This window comes from Trypanosoma brucei, chromosome 7, assembly GCF_000002445.2.
Source record: "Trypanosoma brucei brucei TREU927 chromosome 7, complete sequence".
NCBI lineage: Eukaryota > Euglenozoa > Kinetoplastea > Trypanosomatida > Trypanosomatidae > Trypanosoma > Trypanosoma brucei.
Genome location: NC_007280.1, coordinates 1,674,617 through 1,695,029, shown reverse-complemented (window position 1 = coordinate 1,695,029; position 20,413 = coordinate 1,674,617). Strand labels below are relative to the sequence as shown.

Genomic DNA, 20,413 nt, shown 5'->3' with positions numbered 1-20,413 from the left:
TCGCAGCCGCCACGGAAGCGGAGGTGGTGTGGGAGAGCGATAAAGCAGAAGAGCGTAGTGTGAGTGGGGAGGAGTTTGATGAAAGGTGAAGTGGAGCAGCAGAGGTATGAGAGCAAAGCTCCACTTAGAGGAGGATGGCTACGATTTTTACGTCTTTCTCAGGGGGCTTGTGTGGTGTCCACCTTCGCCGTAAAACCTTTCATAATTTCTTCCGGCTTATTTTCATTCTCGCGCTGTCGCTCTTTCTTTTTTTTTTTTGTTTCTTACGATTACTTTCGTCATTGATATGCGTTTCGCCGCACGGTTCTCCCCGTTTTATTTTCATTTTTAGGATGTCCCCCCTCTTTTCCCCCCTTTATATTCCGCTAAGTCAGTTCCCTTCATGATCGTACGCAACACAGCAAAGGAATATATGTTAGTCACTGCCGACATTAACAAACTCTTGGAGCCGCAGGGGTTCTTCATTGCTGCGATTAACGAAGTGCGAAAATGTGTTTTTACGTTTCTTTCCCACCATTACACACATGCGTATATCGGTCTATATGCGCGTGCGTGCACTTATTTTGCCCTTCCACTGCTGCGGTGATCACATCCCTATCATGTCTCTCAAACCCTTGCTTTCTCCTTTTACTCCTGTCGTACCAAAAAGACCACGTTAGCTATATATATATATATATATATAATAGCGAGAAGGGAACCGATAAGGAGGGCCCCCATAATCCGTTGCAGGGGGTTTTGGCGCCCACAAACCATTAAGGAGGAGGAAGACGCCTCAGGGTGGAGGCGCCACCTAATCCACTGGAAATATCGCTTGGTCGGAACACCACGCGCAGCATAGAGGGAGTAGACACTTGTTGCTATCAACGTGAAGCAGAGAGAGGGAGGGACCAATAAAGAAGGAGAAGGAGGTACTGGCGCCATAGGGCCGTAAGCTGGTGGTACCTTTGAGCGATGAGTGGGACAAGTTCTTCACTTGGCCGTCAGTCGAGGCAGTCCCAGGACTCCCCAGGGCGTTCCACGCCCCAACCACCGTTATGTCCAGTGCCCGTACCAACTGTTAGCCAGGCCTCGAACCAATTACCATCTCCCATCGAAACCCAGGAGCCAACCCCGTCGGTCTCCGCCCCCACTGGTCGTAGGGTGGAAGAAGGCTTTAGCAACGCTGCGGCCTCAATAGCAAACAACGTACGCCAGACGGTGGAGTACCGCGCGGCGTGGGATCTGGAGCTGTGGCGTGCCATTCAGGCATCCAAGCTTCGGCAGCAGCTGGAAACACAAAAAAAGAAGGCGCTGACGGAGTTGTCACGTTTGGTTAAAACAAGGGAGCAGCAGGCGGTAGCGGGTCTCGAAATGCGGGAGCAGGAGGTTTCCCGCCGGGAGCAGCGATTGGCTGAGGAGGAGAAGCAAATGGAGCGGCGGAAGTGGCGCCTCGTTGAGATGGAGAAGGATGTCCGGCTCCTGCGGCAACAGTTAGTGGACGCTCGTCGGCGTGCAGGAACGGACGCGAAGGTGGAGGTGCGACGTGCTAAAGAGGACGCAGATCACGCTATTGAGTTGCAAGAACAGCGCGTGCAAGCTGCAGAGGCACAGGCAAAACGCGCGGATGAGCGCTTACAGCAGGCGCAGAGGGACTACTTAGCACTTTCGGAGGAGTTCCACCGCTTTCGGACCCGCGAACTCACATCCCCACCTGAGAAACTCAGCACCGTCGAGGCGCGAATGCGGTCAGAGTTTGTGATGGAACAGCAAAACCTTCAGGATAGGCTAGAGCGACGGCATCAGGAGAGGTTGCAGCAGGTAGAAGACCGTTGCAGCAGGCTTCAGGAAGAGAACAGTAGACTCACTGAATTGTCTATTAGACGAAAGGAACAGCTGCGGCGGAGTGCGGATGAGATAGATCGTCTAAAGCAGTTGAACAGGGAGTTGGAGGAGCGGCTAAGAAAGGTGGGCCAGAAGTCGTTATCCATTGATAGTGCAGCAGATGTTAAGGAAAGGAAAAGATGTCAAAGGGGCGTAGCTTCACCGAGCCTAGAGGCCCAAACTGATCCTGATATTGCCGCCCTCGTGAGGGAAGTTGAAAGGCTCCGGAGCGAACGGCGCATTATCGTCGAGACTAGTGCCGGTGCTTTAGATGAAGACAGTGATGTGGTGCGGTCGCTGGATAAAAGAATTAATGACATATTAGATCAACTTCGAGCTCACGGCACGGTTTCGTGTTCGATCGCTGTATGATAGAAGAGATCAAAGTAACAAGAGGGGGCACGCTTCCTGTGTAGCGTTGCCGTTCACCACTTTTTCTGCATTACACTTAATGCATCCCCTTATCGTTTCAAGTTTAGGGGCACAATAGAGGTTTTTCATACACTTATATTCCCCCTTACCTCCCTTCCTCTTTTCCTTTTTTGTTTATTTTCCCCCTTTCAGGTCGCGCTACACTGCGGTGCGCGTTGCTTGATTTTGTATTATTTTCCATTGTTTCCGGATGAGGAGGCGGCGTTGAGGCCTTTTACTGCCATTAATTGTTGATTGGAGCCGCTTTTCTTTGCTTTTCCACATGCTACCTTTTCGCCCGCGCTCTCCTGACGCTTTCCCACAGCGTAACGGAAAGACCCAATAGGGTGTACGTATAGACGGTATAGATATTGAGCCGCTGTAAGGGCTGCGGCTGTGCCTTTTTGCTTTGGCTCGCAAGCCCAACGGGGGGATGCATCCAACTTCGTTCCCGACATCATCTTTCAAACCCGTGGCTTTTCGCCGTGGTGTACTGCCCGACGTGTATCACGCTGCCACGGGTGATCTGTTTGACCATGGCAACAGTAACCCGCATTCCATCACTGAGACACTAGCGGCAATGGAAGAGGGTCAACAACAGCACGTGGCTGCCCAACAGCAAAGGGTGTGGCACTCGTACCCAACCATTCCGTATTACTCACCCATGCAAGGAATGCAGCTGGTGATTAGTGTAGATGGGGTTGGGGAGGCCTCAGCGGGCGACCCAAGTGATGCAGTGTTACTGAAGTCTCTTCCAAAGTTTCAGGAGGTTCTGCACGAAACGGTAGCGAAGCACGGTAATGTATACTATCTGAGCTCTTTGCCCGCCAACCGCAATGCACTGCTTCACCCCTTCATAACAGCGGCTCCGCAAGCCGCGACGGCTGATTTAGACTACTGGCGCTACTTGCAAGGACTGCAGGATGCTTTCATGAAGCTTGTTGAACTTCGGGACGAGTGTGTTCGGGAATCCTCCCGTGACGCGTGCACACACCATATACTTTTAGTTCGTGTCGCCAGTCACCCTAGGTTGAAGGATGTTGCGTTGCTTTTGTCCGTGGAGAAATGCCGACTCTGCTTGTGCCTCAGTGCCTCGTCAAAGGTAGCGCAACAATACTTCACACAACGGGCACAAGACGTCGGCGTAGAACTTGTGTGGGTTCTCGGTTCTACACTGATTACAGAACCTGAGTGTCTGTCTATGGCAGACATAAATCCTGTTTTTGCGCTCTGGGACGTGTTCGTCAACATGCACCTTTACACGACAGTGACTGATGGAGGTGAGGCAGGGTCTGTGGGAGGCCCAAACGGTAACGCTTCCATGAAAAGCGGTGTCAACAACGTTATTAGCAGGGATGGAACAGAAGGTACACTGAGACACGTGGACATCACAGTCATGTCGTCGATACGCTTCTCTGGGTGTGACTCATATGCACCTGCACTCCGCTTGAGCGATGTAGGGCAACTACCAGGAGGTGGTAGGAGATTACTATGGGCGTTGGTGGGTTCTCTACGTGTCGTAATGCCGCATTTTGTGGCGGCATTGGTGCGTAGTCTTGTGGAGCATAGCGTGGTGGAGCGTTTCGAGCTTCGCTTTGATCATGGTTTGCCGGGTTCCGCTGCATCCGCTGGTGCTGCGTCTGAGGGTGGAGCAGCAACTGCGGGTCGTGGAGTTGTTTACGTCACGGGAGGCCGCCGCGGCATCGGAGGCCGGCGTGGCCTGCCGCATGGTCTCACTTTCCGATCATTCAGTCGTCTTAGCGCTGAGTTTTGGCTCTCTGACGAGGACCGTCGCGAATGTGGCCTCATTGTTGAGGGTGATCCGACGCCACTGGAGTGCGAGTTTGTAGTGGACTCAATCCGTTACAACCGTAAGTTGTGGGAGGAACAAGAGGAGTGTGAAGTCGGTCGGTACATGACAAATGAGAATGGGGAGCTACTGCAACCACTGCGTTGGGGTCGCTGCTTTCAAGCTGTGATTGGTGTAGAAAGGATCATAGATGAGCAAGAGGAGTGAGTCTTCCACTACGGTTGTGGTGGTAGTCTTACCGTCGTATACTTTGTCGCACACACCCGAGTGTGCATACAGAGTCATATATATGCTTTTTAGAGCCGACTCCCCTAACCTTTGTTTTTTTTACATTTTGTTCCTCGATCCGGTGGCACCAGGTCCGCTCGTTCGTCATTGTTTCGCCTGTTTGGAGGAGGTACGTGTGTTCAAATTTGTGTTTGGTGCGTGGCCGAGAAAGTGTTTGTGGGACATTTGGTGTTAAATTCCCCCTTTCCTACTTTCATAAATATGTTTCTCTCCAGTGGACAAGAGTTACGGGAGGCGCCGTGGAAGGGAGGTGGGAAGGGAAGGCTCGAATCAAACTTATTTAACTTGTTTTTGTTTTTCTTATGAAAACAGCAGCAACAACAACACAAGTAAAGAAAATAGGGAAGGAAAGAGAAGGAAGGGAACTGTAGAGGGTGTACTTTTCTGTGCAGTACCCATGGGGGCTTTGGTTTCGCAGATAAAATCCCTTCTCGGAATCCTACCGGCGGACAGAAAAATCCGCGTGCTCGTCTTAGGTTTGGATAATGCGGGGAAAACGTCTATTCTGTACCGTCTGCAACTGGGCAATGTAACGTCAACTGTACCAACAGTCGGTTTCAACCTCGAGACGCTGACGCATAAAAACATAACGTTTGAGGTATGGGACTTAGGTGGCCAGGCGAATATCCGACCTTTCTGGCGCTGTTATTTTACTGACACCGACGCTGTCATATATGTTGTGGACAGTACGGACAAGGATCGCATGGGGGTCGCAAAGCATGAGTTGTGCAACCTCCTAGACGAAGACGAGCTGCGGGGCAGTTTATTGCTCATATTTGCTAACAAGCAGGATGTGGTTGGGGCTGTAAGCGAGGCTGGTGTGGCTGAACAACTCGGCGTGGGGGCTCTTTCGTGCCGGACGTGGACAATCGTCAAGAGCAGCGCCAAGACTGGTGAGGGGATACTGGAAGGAATGGATTGGCTCTGCGATAAGCTGCGGGAGCGGGGCGTCGTCACTGCAGACTCGTGAGGAGTAGACGTTTTTTTTTTTTTGTACGCGTGTGTGTGTGTGTGTGTGTGTGTGTTGTGTGTTGTATGTGGTACTTACGTTACCGGGATTTGCTTGTGTTTGGAGCTTTCTCTGTTTAGTACATTGCCACCGCTTTTTCATTTCTGTATTGTTTAGCCGGTTTGCAACTGTTTGGTGTGTGCTAGGCCCCCGGTTTCTTTCTTTTTCCCCCACTCCGCCCGGACTTTTTGATGTAGTTTTAGTTTGCATCTTGTCCTTGTTATACTTCTATTTGTTTGTCTGTTTGATTCCTTCCTTCCTTCCTTCTTTTTTTTACTTTGGAAGGGATTGCTTTTGCCCTCTCACATACGGGGCCCATTAAGCTCTTAGGGAGATAGGTGCTGAGACACTGACAAGGGAGATGAGGGGAAATGAAGGTTGTATGTGTGGTTGGATTGTAGTGGATCCGTAGAGGCGGTGATGTGTGTGTGTGTGTGTGTGTGTGTGTGTGTGATTTTGTGTCAGCAAATGGACTCTGAACGTTAATGCTATTGTGACTTAATGTTGGTTGCGCGAACAGATACTACAGAAATTCCTCTCACTGCACTGCTAAAACCACTTCCGTGAACAGACGGGTCAGCCGCGGGTCGTACTGGGCTGAGTACAAGTTCTGTCTTTACTTTGGTGGTAACCTGCTCACTTTTTTTGTATCTTTTGTTGCGGGCCTCTACCAATTTCACTCCTGTCTTCGTTTGTGACAACCTCTAATTCTCTTTTTGTCGTTGACATTTCCCATTACTGTTCCCGCACCGGTGATTCTCTCTTCCTTCTTTTCTTTTATTGTTATTTTTTTTCGTTGTTCCTTCCCTCTTTCTCGCGACACACAAACACAAATATCGACGAATAACAGTTAAGTGAGGTCCCCGCGAGGTGTGTATTCGCTTAATACATCAAAAGAAAAGAAAACGTAATCAAACAAGATAATTTTAGCAAAATAAAAGGGGGAAAGGGAATAATTGTATATCTATTATCATTATTTCTGTCTATTCAGTTTACATACAGCATTTTGGAATATATATATATATATATATATATATATATTTACTCGTACATATTTCAGGTGTGGATATAAGCACACGTACGCATACTCCCGCGCGTGTGCATCTACGAATACGAATTCCCCCTCCTTCGACTCAAGCAAATACATACACATTGACACAAACTCGTAGTGTTGTGAAAAGAACAAAGGGGAAAAATAAGGCAAAGTAAAAAAGGAGGGAGTAAAAGTTCCGGCGCGCGCGTGTGTGCGTGTGTGTTTGTGTTTGTGCAAAGGTGCAATTAACATTGCCGGTTCCGCTTCCTTCTTCGGTGCATATTCCATCCTGTTTCCCTTTTCCTCGGGTCTCTCTCTTCAGGGGCTGTCTGTTGCCAAAGATCGGCAGGGCAGTGATATCATCATCACCGTTACCATCAGCCGGGTAGTGCTACAGAGGGGGAAAAGGTGAGGGTGTGAACACAGAGAGGGTGAAAGCTGAAGGTACAGGAATATAAAGCCAAAACCAAAAAAGAAAAAAAAAAACGACAAAATAAGCACGATATCAAAGGACAGAAGAGAAACAACAGGAACAGCACAAGGGACACTCAACAAAGGGGCGTGAAGGCAAGGTCAGGTAGCGCAGCGTTTGTTGTGTCAGGTGTTGGTTGCCGGTTAAGCGAGCGTGCGTATATTTGTTTATACGCGCAAGTATACAAGTATATAAGTATACAAGTATATATATATATATAGGAAGTGGTGGGCACAGTAGGACGTTCCCCCGCTTCAATAAGAAGAACATCATTTACCTCTTCTTTCTACGCGCGACTCCTCGAAAGGGGAGGGAGGGGGATATTGTTGTGTAATTCAAGCAAAGGAAAATACGAGTTAGTAGCTCAAATAAAGAAAAGAAAGAATAGGGTGAAAGTACGTGCGTGAGCGAGGTTGTGTCTGTGCTTTTTTTTGTTTTGTACGATCACAGCACCACCTTACTCAGAGAATAGAGAGGAGGAGGAGGAGGAGGAGGAGAAGAACAGATAAAAGGATAGTTTTCTTTAAAAAAAAAAGTTTTGGTTTTACCTTTCGGAATTTGTTTTTCTTTATCATACAACATCGACAAGCGGTCAAACGAACGGTAGAGCGTCTTACCAGTGAGAATTATGGACTTCCATTCGTTGCAGAGTACGTTGACGGAGGCCCGCGCATTAGCCTCTTCGTCCAAGACAGTTTCTTTTGACCATCATTACGAACTTTTGGAGGAACTTGGAAAAGGGGCGTACGGAACGGTATGGAAATGTTGCCGGCGGCACGACTCGTTGAAGCGACCGTACGGAGTAAAAATTATCAACAAGCGAGAAGCGGGAGCAAAAGGGTTGCGTAGTGTGATGGGTGAGGTTGAGACCATGAGTCTTCTCAGTCATCCAAATATTGTGAGATTAGAGGAGACGTTTCACGATGATCAAACCCTTTGGATTGTAATGGAATATATGGCTGGTGGTGAGTTACAGCGTGCGCTGAAACGTGATGGATCATTTAGTGAAGTCCAGACTCGTCGTATTACTATGCAGCTTCTGTTTGCGTTAGAGTTCATCCACCAAAAGGGTATTGTTCATCGAGACCTTAAACCGGAGAATTGTCTTCTTTCGGAGGGTGACTTAGTGTGTAAGATATCTGACTTTGGTTTTGCCGTGCTCGTTGGCGTGGATCAGTGCCTCATGTCCTTTTGTGGCACAACGGTGTTTATGGCACCTGAGATATTCAGCGACACAAACTATGGCAAACCGGTGGACATGTGGGCATTAGGCGTGATGGTGTATCTTATGTTCACAGGTGAATATCCATTTCTGGGTCGTACGCAGAAAGAGACGACGGAGGCTATTTTGAAGGCCAATTACAACATGAAGGATGGAAAGATTAGTGAGGGGTCATCGGCTTTGCATGACTTTATATCCAAATTACTTGTGGTTGATCCGAACCGCCGGTATAGTGCACGGGAGGCTCTAAAGCACCCGTGGATCAAACTAGGTATGAACATGGAAATTCCCGATGATGAGCCGAAGGCGCCAAAGCGAAGTGGGCTACGTCCCCGCGGCGTGTTTCGTGCTCTCAGCATCGCTATTATGGCTGCCCACCGGCTGCTTTACCTGCGGTACTGCCGCATGCTCGATAGCAGTGATTGCGGAAACTGTGCAATGCTCCGCAACTTCACCTACGTGGTGTCTGGTAGGTACGAACCACCGTGTCCGTCGTTAGAGTGTAGTGGTGTATTCCTGCGTCATCCTCGCGGTTTGCCATTGTTACTCCCAATGGTGGAGGTGAGCCGAACTCTTGAGTCGTTAGATCTGAGCAACAACAACATCTTCAATCTCACGTTCCTGCAGCAACTTGTGAAGGTGGTTGGCAATCATCCGTCTTTGGTGTCACTGAACTTGTCCAACAACCCCATTCCGGCACTGGCAGGTCGTGGTCTGCTCCGTCTTGCCCGAAGCCCGCAGTCACGACTTACATATCTCGGGTTGGAGGGAACACAACTCTCTGCTGAAGCCCTTGCTCAAATCTCATCAGCACTGAAGGAGCGACTGGCCGCCGCCCCAACGTTGTGTCTTTCCATGCAGAGTTGCACAGGCCCACGCCCTTTAGAGCAGGTGAGTCCCACGCAGTCCCGATCCGCCCGCACGACCCGTTCGCGATCACAACACGGGTCGGCACACACGTCTTTAATGAATCCTTCGCGTTCCCCGCAGTCGAAGGGGCCGCGGCTTCCACCTATCAACTCCAAGCGCCGCAACGAGAGATGAATATTAAAACAACACTTGCAGATGATTGTAGTGAAATGAGATGAAGAGGAAAAGAAAAAAAAAGGAAAAGGGAGAAAAGGAAAGAATGTGTGTGTGTGTGTGTGTGTGTGTGTGTGTGTGTGTGTGGGAGTCAATGAAAAGATATGTACGAGGTGAATGGAGCATTTTTTTTTTGCTGATGAAACTAAAACAAAGCATATGAAACATCACCACCACTGCCACCTAAAAGGGGGACCTCCCCCCCCCCTTCCCGTACAATTCATGCCTATGATGATGATGTCTTTTTTAGGGGAAGGAGGCGGGAGGGGAGGGGAAAAGAAAAAAAAACGTTTCAGCATGATTTAAAACGAAGGGGAAGAGGGAGGAAAGGTGAAAGGGATGTAAAGTGATGGAGAGGAAGAAAGGATGCTGAGTACAGTTTTCGTGTTCGTTTTGCACTTTGCGTATGATTTGCCTTTTTTAATGAAAGAAAAATAAAAAACGAAAATGAAAAGAAAAGAGGAACGAGAGCAAAGGTTGGATGGGAGAGCATAAGACCGCCAGAAAGGTTTAAAAACGACCAAGATGATACGCGGGGAGAAGACAAATGATGAGATTGTGATGATTCTTTTTTTTTGTTTTGTTTTTTGTGTGCGTTTTATGTTTATGTTTATTGTTCGTGAAATCGTTGGAGATTAGCGACAACAGGAAGGACAGAAGAAAGAAAAAGGGAAGGGAATAATATTGATGGTGATAATAATAATAATAAGAGTGAAACGACATTTGTGGAGGTCCTTCTTTCTTTCTTTCTTGTTTTCTCCCTTTCATTCGCTGTGTTTGCCGGTGGCGTGTGCTAATCGATTCGCTTTTTCATTCATGACGGTTGTGACGGATAGATGAGGGAGACATGCGGATCCATTTATATGTGTATTAATGAATAATTCTCACTGACTCGTCGTAACCTCTTCTTTTTATTGTCGATTTGCGCCGCTGCATCTTTTTGTCTTTTTTCTTCTGTTAAGTTTACTCTCATTTTCAACTTTTGCGGAGCTTCTCTTTCATTCGTTTTTTTATTTATTTTCCCCTTTTATTAATTTATTGGTCCATAGGCACACACACACACACACAGACACAGACACACGTACGCCACTTTTTCAGTTTCCTCCTTCCCCGACACCCGAACGCAAGAACTTTAAAAAAAAAACTCTTCTTTTTAAATATAAGCAAATAAATAAATATAAATAAAATATTGTTCGTTTGTCTTTTGTTTTGGGTGCTTTCTCCTCTCGATGTTCCAAACATGTAAATAAGTGAATATGTGGGCACTCGCTTCACTTTCCTCTCCCTTTACCCTTTCGTTTTTTTTTTTGTGTTCTTACTGACTTTTTTTAAAAAAAATTATCACTTTGTGTTTGGTTTGGTTTGGTTTGTTGCCGTTTCTTCTGTTTGTCACCGATTTTTTTTTTTAAATATATTTGTAGCTCTCTTCACATGTGAATGTTGCCGGTGGTGCTGTTGCTGCTGTTTGTTGGTACGATTGACAGCTTTTTTTCTTTTTCTCCTTATTTTTCTCTTTTTTTTACTTTTACGTTTCTACCTTTTCGTCTTTCCTTGCCCTTCCCATTCCTATTTACTACGATACCTTTGCTTTCCGGTTTCTTCCTTTACGTTTTTTTTTTCCTTCTTATTTTAATTTTCGTCATTTATTCATTCCTCTTCCACCATCCCATCCCAGCGGTATCGTTATTGTTCCTGTGTGACTGAGCGACACCACTTTTAGTTGTATCTGTTTTGTTTTGTTGCGGTTGTCTGAAGGGATGTTGGTCCCTTTCGTCCCATTTCTTAATTACGTTTCCCTCACTTATTTATTTATTTATTAATATTAATTAATATTTATTGATACTGTTATTATTATTATTATTGGTGTCACTGCGCTCATTCCTCCTTTCCCCTCTTTCGCCCCCTTTCTTTCTTTTTCTTTTTTTCATTCTTTTCTGCTTCTGATTTTCATGTTGTTACTATTATTGAAATTATTTGTGTATTATGTATTTTGTACTATTGTTATTATCTATCACTTTTATTATTATTATTATTGGGCGCTGGTTATTGTTGTTGTGATGGTAATGGGACGGGGAATTAAAGGGGTAATTCATAATTTTTGTTTTTTTTGTTTTCACTGGTGGGGCAAACGAATGATAACAATAACAACAATAACAATAATAATGATAATTCGAGGTATTATCATGGATGTGTGTGTGTGTGTGTGTGTGTTTGTATATATATATATATGTTTATATATATGCTGCTATGAAAGAGGATCAATATTTAAAGCGAAATGGATGAATATTTCTTATTTTTATTGTTGTTGAAACGACAACAACAAAAACAAGAAAAACGGATGCGTAAGGGGAGTGCCTGTGATGGTGTTTTTTTTTTTTTGCGCGGATATATTTTAGCTGTGTTTGCTAACACAGGCGTATGACATCTCACACTTATTTTTTTTCTTTTTTTTCTTTCTAAAATGTATATTTATTTACATGTATTTATGTTAATATGCTTTTTGTTGTTTTGATGTTCTTTTTCAGAAATGTGAAGAAAAACAAATATTTGTCGATGAGTTAACAACTGCTCTCGGCAATGATGCATAGGCATACAGTTGTGTGTGTTTGTGTATTTAATAATAAAAATAAAAATAAAGAAAAGGAAGAGATGGAGAAGGAGAAAGAAAAAAGGAAAAAGAAAAGATTTAGTTTAAGGAATGGAACCGTATGGGAGGTGATTTCTTTCCTTTTTTTTTCTTTTTTTCTTTTAAGCATTAGCGCATGCGGGAGGCGGGAGGCGGGAGAGGAGGAGGAAGAGGGGAATAATATATATATATATATATTTTTTTTTTTAAAGAAAAGGAATGAAAGAAGCGTACTAATAAACAATAAAAGTAACAGAAACTGATTCTATGAAAAGTAAGTGGGGAGGAATGATTCTTTTGTTCTCGCTTATTTAATTTAATTTAAGTTTCTTTTCTTTCTTTCTTTAAAATTAGAAGCGGGGAAGTAAAATAAAATAAATATTTAAGATAAAATAAAGATGAAGTTAGTGACAGAGCCTGTAAAAGTGGAGTGAAGTTATACAATATGATATGGAAGTGAAAGAGTTAAACGGGAATAAAAAGGAAGTGAGTAAAGAACAGGAAATAACAGAGCGAGTGACGAAACATTAAAATGGAGTCGCTTCCATTCGGTCTGTTACTTTTGTTAAAAATTTCATTTTCATTTTTACTTTCATTTGTTGTTGTTGTTGTTCTTTTTTTTTTTTCCCTCCTCTTTCCTTTATAAAATACTTCCATCAACTAACATCGATCTGCAACTTTGTTTTTTTTTTTTTGGTTTTTCCTACCCAACGTCCTACAGACTCTGGCATGTGTGACCATACCCATGTGTGTTAGTGCGTAGTAACTCGGCGTACACATGTATACGAATATTTATGGTTTGTATAATTTATCTGATTTTATTTGACTTTGTTTGTTTGTTTGTAATTGTTTCTGTTCTTCACACTTTTTTTTCTATTTTTCTTACTGTTTTTATTTTTACCCGTCCCTTCTTCTTCTTCTTCTTTTTTTCCTTTTTTTTCTTTCCGTGAGTAGTGTTACTGACTTTTTTTTTTTCCCCTCCACCCTGTCCCCTGTCCCCTGTCCGCTTCCGTTTTCTTCCTTCGTTAATCACTCGTTTTTTTGTTTTCATCATCATTTCGCTTTATTTTTCATTTTCCTTTTTTTATTTATTTGCTGTTCAATCGTCTTCATATAGGTATGTATATGTGTGATCGAAATGCTTATAAAAATAAAAAGGTGAATGAATATATTCGAACAAAGAAAAGAGGCACATACATGTAAAGTTGTTTCCCTTTTTTTTTGTTTGTGTATGGTGTGTTCGTGTATAAATATAAATAACTGAAAAAAAATATATATATATATATATTATGATTATAATAATCATTAGGCATGCAGCTACAACCAACCGTTTCTCTTCACTGTGGCATCGTAATTCAAAAAATATAAATAAATAAATATATATATATATATATTTATATAAGGATAGATAGATGGAAGAACGGCGGCAACCAAACAAACAAATAAGTGAAAAATAAGGAAATAGTTCCAGAATGAATAGAAGAAGAAAAAGAAAAAAAAAGTAATAATTAAAAGCGGTAATAGTGTGGAGGTAAAAGTGGCGTTGACGACGGGGAGGTGTTTGTGTTTGTGTATGTGTATGTGTTTTTCTTTTTTTTTTTTTCTCTCTTTGTGGTTGTGTGAGGTGGGGAGTTTTGTGCCAGTGCGGGCGTGTGTGTTTGTGTGCTTTTTTTTTTAAAAAAAATCCGGTGCTTCTCTCCAATTCACTAGCCGTCATTCAATTTCTTTTGTTTTTCGTAATGTATGAATTTTTTCTTTTTATCTCTCTCTCTTTTTCTCTTTTTCTCTTTTTCTTTCTCTCTCCCTCCTTGTGTGTGTATGTCGCTGTGTTTGCGCAATTCCTAACTTTTTTTCTCCAGTGGAACAACGGATAGACGGTGAAAATATGCGTGTACACGTATATTGATATCTATATATATATGTGTGTGTGATATTCCCTTGTGCTCACTTATCTCTTCTTTTTCCTTTCTTCCTTCCTTCCTTTCTTTCTTTCTCAAATTCTGTAATTCCACTACGCTTGTCAAGGTGTCCGTTACTGATTCCATATTTAACGGGTAAAATTAAGGGATTTGAGAAGACACAAGCAGGCGAAAAGGCGTTGTTATTACTACCTCTAATATTAATAACATTGATATTAATAATAATATTTATTATTGTCAATATTGTCGCCACCTGCTAGTGGTGAGCGCGTTTCACCGCCTTCACAGATATATATATTTTTCATTAAGAGATACATTTCCCACTTGGAAGAGGCGCTAACTGTGGAGGAGGAAAAGAGGGGGGGGGGAGGAGGTTGAGGGAAGGCGCGGTTTCTCTTCACACAAACACTGAACTCACCCGTTGCATTAAACATTTGATTTCTTTAAACCCACGCTTCTGATGGACACGTCGGGCACCACGTCTTCGGCTCTCGTCATTTGGGGCAGCACTGGCAGGCGGCTTCAGTTCACACGGCAAGACCTCCGCATGCCTGAAAGTGTAAAGGAGCGGTCGAATCATAACTTCTTTGAGAAACAATGGGATGCCGTGGCGGGGTTTTGGATGAATCGCGTGGTGAAGGAAACTGCCCTGCAGCATGCGACCGTGGATGATATTGTGAGGTGTATCATTAAGGATATTGAGAGGCGCTGGGAACAGCGGAAACGGGAGAAGGCGCTCTACAAGAGACGGAAACGGCTTCTGGACCCACAAGGAACCCCCGCATTCGGTGTTCCGTCGCCGCATGTCCTGTTAACAAATTTTGTTTCACTGCAGATGTACCGACATCTTTCACTGAGTGAAGGGCCACTGGATGAGTTACTGCGGGCGGTGTTGGGCAAAGTAGAGGAGGTCGCCAAGGAGAAAATAATCAATTATCAAGTGCTTGTGGATGACGGTGGTGATGCATGCGGCAGCGGTGGCGGTGGAGGTGACAGGGATGGAGAGGTGGATTTGGAACCAGTGGGGAAACGACTAAAGATGGAGGAGAGGAGGGCGCCAACAAATGGGGAGGAGGAATCGAATGGCGGTGAGGCGAAGGAGGAACTGGAACCGCCTGCTTTTGACGATCATGTGGCGCTTGTATGCACACTTTCCTCGAAGTCTAGTGCCGCTAATGTTGTGGCGGAGCTTCACGGCAGTGTATTTGACTCACGCGCGATTATGTGCCGCTTTTACGACTTGTAGCGTGTCGCGTAGAAATCAGAAGAGTGTTATGTTGGGTATCCAGTATTTGCCTTTTTTTCTCTTCTCAACATCTTTTTATCACATTTGCTTGTAGTGAGGACAGTTTGTGTACCTTTCTGTCCGTTTGTGTGTTTGTATGTTTGCTGGCCGTGGCAGAGCCGCTGTGAGGCTAACAGGGGAGATCATTTGGTTGGTTGTCTTCGCTTTCTACTCGTGTTGCGCTGTTATTGGTGTTGCCGCTGCTCTCTGTTGGAATTATTTGGCATTAATAATAAACTTTGTTTACACCCAGGAGGAGGGGGTTCGTGCGCAAAGGATGCAATTCTTTCTTGAAGGAGGTTGTAGTTGCGACACCTCTCTTGTCAATATTATGCTTGACTCTTGAGACGACCTCCTGCGTTAGCGCTAAAATATCGCTATTATCTCACTCACTCACTCACTCTCTCTCTCTCTCTTCTCCAGTGCCAACTGTAGTCGTCTGTCTGTCTGTCTGTTCTTTGTGTTACTGCACATGTTCCCATGCTCATATTTTGTTGTTTTATGTTTTTATTTCTCAGTTTTGCGCGTTGCATTGTCACTCTCCTGAAGTCATTTGTAACTGGAAGTGGAGGTGGGGAGGAAACAAAACAAAACCAAAAAAAAAAAGAAAAAAATACAAAAGGGAGTGTGGATTTATGAAACCCATACCAGTAGCCATGAACCGTAGCGTTCGGCGTGCGGCACTCATGACACTGCAGCCCCTTGTGTGTTCCGGCACTTCCGCAAGGTGCATCACCACTGGTGAAAATCACAGCTTTCGCCCTGGCCGTGTAACGCTTTTTTTACGCTCTCTTTTCGTAGCCCTCACACCTCAACGTCTCCGCTCTCGTATGGCAACGGGCATGCAACGCGGCATGGAGCGTGTACAAATATTAGAACAGGAGCAGTTATGGTTGCAGCGTCATGGCTCCCCATTGCGCATTTTGGGACTCCCTGATCATGCTGAATTACCGGAAGTACGCGCCCGGTATCGTGAGCTCGTATTAGAGACACATCCAGATAGTCAGCAACGAGTAGAGGCGGTGAGTGGAAATGGAACTGAGCGATACGACATGATCCAAACGGCTTATGCAATGGCCACTAACCCAACGAGCCTTTGGCATCAAAATGGTGCGGCTCCTACGCTTCGCCGTGGTCTCGCCTCTGGAAATTCTGCTAGTTTGCATGTGACTCTCTTCGCTGTGATGTCGTATGTCATGATGGGCCTGGTGGCGGTTATTTTTTCTCTTGTAGTGGTGAGGCACCTGTTGGAGGGAGCGCTGCGGCTACTGGACCCAAAATTTTATGCATTTATGACCCAACAGGAGGAGGAGGAGCGACGGCGACAACTTGCTGGTGAAGTGGTGGATACCGATCCCAAGCGACTTGCCCCAACAGTTGTGAAACGTCTTCTCTTCCCTGGCCGATTTGTACATGGTGGAGGCTCTGGGGACGATTTCGGTTATAATAATATTTCTGAAAGTACAGGTGGTAACAGTCCTGCCGATTGATTGAATGCAACGTGAGTCATGATTTATATCGCATGCTGGTGTTATTACTTTTCTCTTGTTAGTTGGAGTTATTTGGTTATGAACTCTCAGTCTTTATATATATATATATTATACATATGTGCGCATAATGTGTGCTTGTATGTGAGCGGTGTTGTTGATCTTACCGTTTGTGTTATTGTCCTCTTTATTTTTTTTTTTTTCGATGTGGTTAGTTATGTAAGCTTCTTACTCGATTTATGCCACTTTTTACCTCAGAAGAACCAATCATTGGCGAGCAGATGGTCTGTGTGTCAATGTGTCACCTGGTACAGTTTTTACAATAATAAATGATAATTACTTTTATCATTACCATCATTACATCATCTGTTGGTTGCTCCACGTTAACGGGGTTATTTCTCTCCATATCTTTCCTGTACATTCACGTGTATTCATCGATATGCGCTTAAAGTTGCACTGTTTCCACTTCTCAACCGTTTCTCTCTTTTTCTTTTTCTACTTTTATTTTGTCTCTTTCTTCTGTTCACCCGCCTGTTTGTGTTTTTGTGGGTGCTGAAATTCAGATCACGGCGGGGTGCACTGCTGCCGTGCGCCGTCGCTCAGGTTTGTGATTTCTTTTCTTTTCTTTTGTTGAGTTGGTTTGGGTTTTATTTTACCCTCCCCGCTCCCACAGAAGGTAGGAACTGACAGGTGAGTGGTGTAATTAAGGTAACGCAGTAGGGCAAGTGTACTTATATACACGCATACACATACATAAACATAAACATACACATACATATAGGTACAAGTGTTTGCATATATATTTCTCTGCTCATATATTTCTAGTGATTATTAGGGAAAGAGAGGGGTGTCAACAAAGGGAAAAAGAAATATAGGAAAGAAACTTAAAAAGAAAAAAAATTATATATATAAAGTGCAAGGAGGGGAAGGAAGATTGAAAAAAAAAAGGTAATAGTAGCAAGAAAAGGAACCGGTAAGAGAAGAGGTGGAAGTTCAAGAGAGCGAAACACCAAAAACGACAAGAGGAGAGAAGTAAATTTTCATTAGGAACTGTGTGCATAGTGGGAAGGAAAATTGGGATTAAAGGGCCGATACGACTGGGCGTGTGGCTCGCGGAAGTGAGGGCGGACGAACGAACAAATCAAAAGACACAAAGAAGGGAGGGAGGGGGAGAAAAAAAAAACCTTAAATCTATATCTCTAGGTGCTTACATATTTTTGACGGGAAACTTTCCAGGTTCAGCATCCCTTCATATACTGGTGTTACGCAACGAGGAGGAGGAGGAGGAGGAGGGGGACAAGTGGTAGACTGAAAGATCATTCGTGTTTGTGTTCGCGTAAGTCATTTATTTTTCGTTTTGTTTTGTTTATTCACCTTCCTTCGTATTTGCTGGCTGTTGTTGGCACCAAATCGGAGTAGCACCGGCGACTGGCGTTGCTGTTAAATTATACGTTCGTTAGTATGAGCAAAGACGGGAATTGCGGCGGCTGTTCAGCCCCATGGGGGAAAATGCCACAATCGCCCATGACGCCCCTCTCCGATGCGAGGGATTCTCCAACCGCCCCGCTCTGCAGTCACAGCGCCTTCAGTAAAGTCAACAAGGAGTCATCTGAAGAGGAATCATTTGTTGTGGGTAAATATCAAACCTCCATGTGTCCCATATGTCTTGAATCATTCACACATGAGAACCCCGCCGTGGTGGTGGGTTGTGGTCACAGTTTCCACCTGCAATGTGTTGAGGATTGGCGGCAGCGTTCCCCCATTTGTCCCGTGTGTATGATTGTGTTACGTGGTGATGGATTACCAATGCATACGGGGAGACAATCCCAGCGTCCCTCTGAAGTGTCACCTTCGCAACGGAAGGGTCGTGCAACAACATCAACAATGACATCAGCATCATCAGGAACAACATTTATGGTAACGGCAGGTGGAGTTCATGGTCGTGTGTTGGACACGAAACCTCCTTCGGTAGTCAACGCTTCAGCAGGAGTGGAGGGATCTGGAAGTGTTGTGGATGTTGGTAATGTTTCGTTTTTGTCGCGGGTGCGGCGTTGCATGAAATTCTGTTGCACATGTGAAGATGATTTGTGATGTACTGCTTTGAGAGGCGTTGGCTCTGAGTTTGTTATTTTTGGGCGCTTTTGGTAGAGTAGTTGTTGCTCATGTTATCACTGCTGTGGTTTCCACGTTGGCGTTTCTTTCTTTTTCTTCTCTTCTCTTCCTTTTTTTTTTGGTTCCATGTGTTTCTTTTTTTTTTTTCTTTTCTCCATCCTTTTTTTTTATTTGGACTACACAGTTGTTCTGCTTGAGTGTTACTTATGAGATATTGTTTCTTTTTTTGTTTTTTGTTTTTTGTTTTGTGTGTGTGTGTGTGTGTGTGTTTGTTTTATTGTGACGTTCTCTCGCGCGCGTTTATTGCCCCTTCTCAGTACTTAATTGTTTTCTTTGAGTTGGTCTCTGTTGGCCCACACTCTTTCCCCACTTTTTTTGTTTTTTTGTTTTTGTGCGTGTGTGGTGTTCACCGTGACGAGCAAAATAAATAAATAAATGGACACATAAATAAAAAAAAAATATATATATATATATAAATGTTAAAGAAAAACAAATAACAAAGAAAAAAAGGAAAAAAAGAAAGAAAAAAAATATGAGAAAATGAGATATGGAAATGAATTGTGCCTCCCTCTTTTGAGTTTTGTTTTGTTTTTATTTCACTACTACTACTACTACTACTACTACTACCACCATCCTCTTTCTTTTTTTTCTTCTTCTTATTATTATTATTCTGCTGCTGTTGCTGCTGCTGCCGTGACGTATTTTGTTTATGTTTCAAAAGTTCAGGGGGAATGAATATAAAATGAGTGGATGTGTGGTTAATTGGGTGAAGGATTGGGAAGAAGTTGTTGTTTTGTTTTAGTGAGTGATGAAATTTGAATAAATGTTGACATCATTTCGTTTGAATCAAATAAATGAATGCGTGGAAAAGTGAATGAATGTATGGAAGGAATTTTGGTTTCAGGGAATATTACCAAATGTTGAGGCCGCAGCTTCTCCGCTTCCTCCAAATTATATTTATTTAAAAAAATATTTATTTACATATATATATATGTAAAGGGAGTGTGGGTGGAAGTGAAAACAGGAAATGAAGGCAGAGGCGGAAAAGAAAACTTGCGTGTCAAAAAGAAAAAAAAATGGAGGGGAAACAACAACAACAAAAGCAACAACTGCGCATTCGTTTTCAGTTTTTGATTTTTTCTCCTTTAAAAATTATTAAAGTCTCTTGAGCATTTGTTGTTGTTGTTGTTGTTGTTGTTTTGTTTTGTTTTGTTTAGCAGTGTGCAGTACTAAAAATATGTGTGTGTGACTTGCATGGAGGAAGGAGAAAAGAAGATGCTGATTTCTTTTTTTCTTTCTTTTTTTCTTTTTCCTTTGGTTTGTGTTGATAATAAACGCCCCCACGAACTTTTGAGCAAATAAACAAATAAATAAATACAGAAGGTGTGTGTGTGTGTGTGTGTGTGTGTATTGGATTGGATTGGAGGGGAGGAGGAGAAGAAAATGAAAGTTAAGTGAAGTGAATTAAAAAAAAAAAACAAGAAAAAAAAGGCAAAGAATAAAGAAAGGCAACGTAAATGCTAGAGGGGTGGAACTTAATGGTGAGTGAGAGAAATGAGAGTATAAAAGGAAGATGAAGCAGAAGTAAAAAAAAAAAGAGAGAAAAGGAAAAGAGCGTATGAGGAACGAAATCTTCCCTATACATACGACCAACTCCCTCATTTTTTTCATAAATAAATAAACAAGTAAATTATATGATATACAAATAATATATATATATATATATAATTTCGAGTATAAGTTTTTATTTACATGAATCTCTGCTCGCTGCTTTCTTTTTCTTCTTTGTTTCGTTT

General features: G+C 43.6%; 7 protein-coding genes across 7 annotated transcripts, besides 52 other annotated features; all 7 read left to right on the top strand.

Annotated features, from left to right (window-relative positions):
* Window positions 1-20,413: part of a sequence feature (sequence corresponds to BAC RPCI93-2F2) that runs on past both edges of the window.
* Window positions 661-682: a microsatellite.
* Window positions 952-2,232, top strand: Tb927.7.6250 (hypothetical protein, conserved; the record flags this gene model as incomplete). Its single annotated transcript, XM_841155.1, has 1 exon — window positions 952-2,232. One exon carries the CDS (start codon window positions 952-954, stop codon window positions 2,230-2,232), a length of 1,281 nt encoding a protein of 426 aa, XP_846248.1.
* Window positions 2,705-4,288, top strand: Tb927.7.6240 (hypothetical protein, conserved; the record flags this gene model as incomplete). Its single annotated transcript, XM_841154.1, has 1 exon — window positions 2,705-4,288. One exon carries the CDS (start codon window positions 2,705-2,707, stop codon window positions 4,286-4,288), a length of 1,584 nt encoding a protein of 527 aa, XP_846247.1.
* Tb927.7.6230 (ADP-ribosylation factor, putative) lies at window positions 4,767-5,339 on the top strand (the record flags this gene model as incomplete). The annotated part of the gene is made up of 1 exon (XM_841153.1): window positions 4,767-5,339. One exon carries the CDS (start codon window positions 4,767-4,769, stop codon window positions 5,337-5,339), a length of 573 nt encoding a protein of 190 aa, XP_846246.1.
* Window positions 5,369-5,409: a microsatellite.
* Window positions 5,800-5,831: a microsatellite.
* Window positions 6,390-6,419: a microsatellite.
* Window positions 7,042-7,103: a microsatellite.
* Window positions 7,357-7,383: a microsatellite.
* Tb927.7.6220 (protein kinase, putative) lies at window positions 7,512-9,149 on the top strand (the record flags this gene model as incomplete). The annotated part of the gene is made up of 1 exon (XM_841152.1): window positions 7,512-9,149. One exon carries the CDS (start codon window positions 7,512-7,514, stop codon window positions 9,147-9,149), a length of 1,638 nt encoding a protein of 545 aa, XP_846245.1.
* Window positions 9,198-9,235: a sequence feature (T-rich).
* Window positions 9,236-9,275: a microsatellite.
* Window positions 9,921-9,958: a sequence feature (GA-rich).
* Window positions 10,239-10,269: a microsatellite.
* Window positions 10,339-10,379: a sequence feature (AT_rich).
* Window positions 10,539-10,558: a microsatellite.
* Window positions 10,584-10,605: a sequence feature (AT_rich).
* Window positions 10,674-10,847: a sequence feature (A-rich).
* Window positions 11,002-11,050: a microsatellite.
* Window positions 11,064-11,128: a sequence feature (GA-rich).
* Window positions 11,182-11,222: a microsatellite.
* Window positions 11,320-11,358: a microsatellite.
* Window positions 11,377-11,403: a microsatellite.
* Window positions 11,403-11,429: a microsatellite.
* Window positions 11,812-11,873: a sequence feature (T-rich).
* Window positions 11,908-11,938: a sequence feature (A-rich).
* Window positions 11,991-12,025: a sequence feature (AT_rich).
* Window positions 12,180-12,211: a sequence feature (AT_rich).
* Window positions 12,387-12,439: a sequence feature (A-rich).
* Window positions 12,642-12,714: a sequence feature (A-rich).
* Window positions 12,722-12,757: a microsatellite.
* Window positions 13,060-13,117: a sequence feature (AT_rich).
* Window positions 13,177-13,215: a microsatellite.
* Window positions 13,373-13,435: a sequence feature (A-rich).
* Window positions 13,576-13,621: a sequence feature (GA-rich).
* Window positions 13,770-13,808: a sequence feature (GA-rich).
* Window positions 13,929-13,969: a sequence feature (AT_rich).
* On the top strand, window positions 14,194-14,979 carry Tb927.7.6210 (hypothetical protein, conserved; the record flags this gene model as incomplete). The annotated part of the gene is made up of 1 exon (XM_841151.1): window positions 14,194-14,979. The coding sequence occupies one exon, from the start codon at window positions 14,194-14,196 to the stop codon at window positions 14,977-14,979; it is 786 nt and encodes a 261-aa protein (XP_846244.1).
* Window positions 15,403-15,433: a microsatellite.
* Window positions 15,599-15,639: a sequence feature (T-rich).
* On the top strand, window positions 15,654-16,508 carry Tb927.7.6200 (chaperone protein DNAJ, putative; the record flags this gene model as incomplete). Its single annotated transcript, XM_841150.1, has 1 exon — window positions 15,654-16,508. One exon carries the CDS (start codon window positions 15,654-15,656, stop codon window positions 16,506-16,508), a length of 855 nt encoding a protein of 284 aa, XP_846243.1.
* Window positions 16,601-16,621: a sequence feature (AT_rich).
* Window positions 17,238-17,285: a microsatellite.
* Window positions 17,390-17,418: a sequence feature (AT_rich).
* Window positions 17,777-17,802: a microsatellite.
* Tb927.7.6190 (hypothetical protein, conserved) lies at window positions 17,967-18,596 on the top strand (the record flags this gene model as incomplete). The annotated part of the gene is made up of 1 exon (XM_841149.1): window positions 17,967-18,596. One exon carries the CDS (start codon window positions 17,967-17,969, stop codon window positions 18,594-18,596), a length of 630 nt encoding a protein of 209 aa, XP_846242.1.
* Window positions 18,700-18,790: a sequence feature (A-rich).
* Window positions 18,864-18,890: a microsatellite.
* Window positions 19,039-19,095: a microsatellite.
* Window positions 19,099-19,148: a sequence feature (T-rich).
* Window positions 19,216-19,247: a microsatellite.
* Window positions 19,566-19,610: a sequence feature (AT_rich).
* Window positions 19,791-19,831: a microsatellite.
* Window positions 19,900-19,933: a microsatellite.
* Window positions 20,001-20,026: a microsatellite.
* Window positions 20,055-20,231: a sequence feature (CT-rich).
* Window positions 20,309-20,344: a microsatellite.
* Window positions 20,390-20,413: part of a sequence feature (GA-rich) that runs on past the window's edge.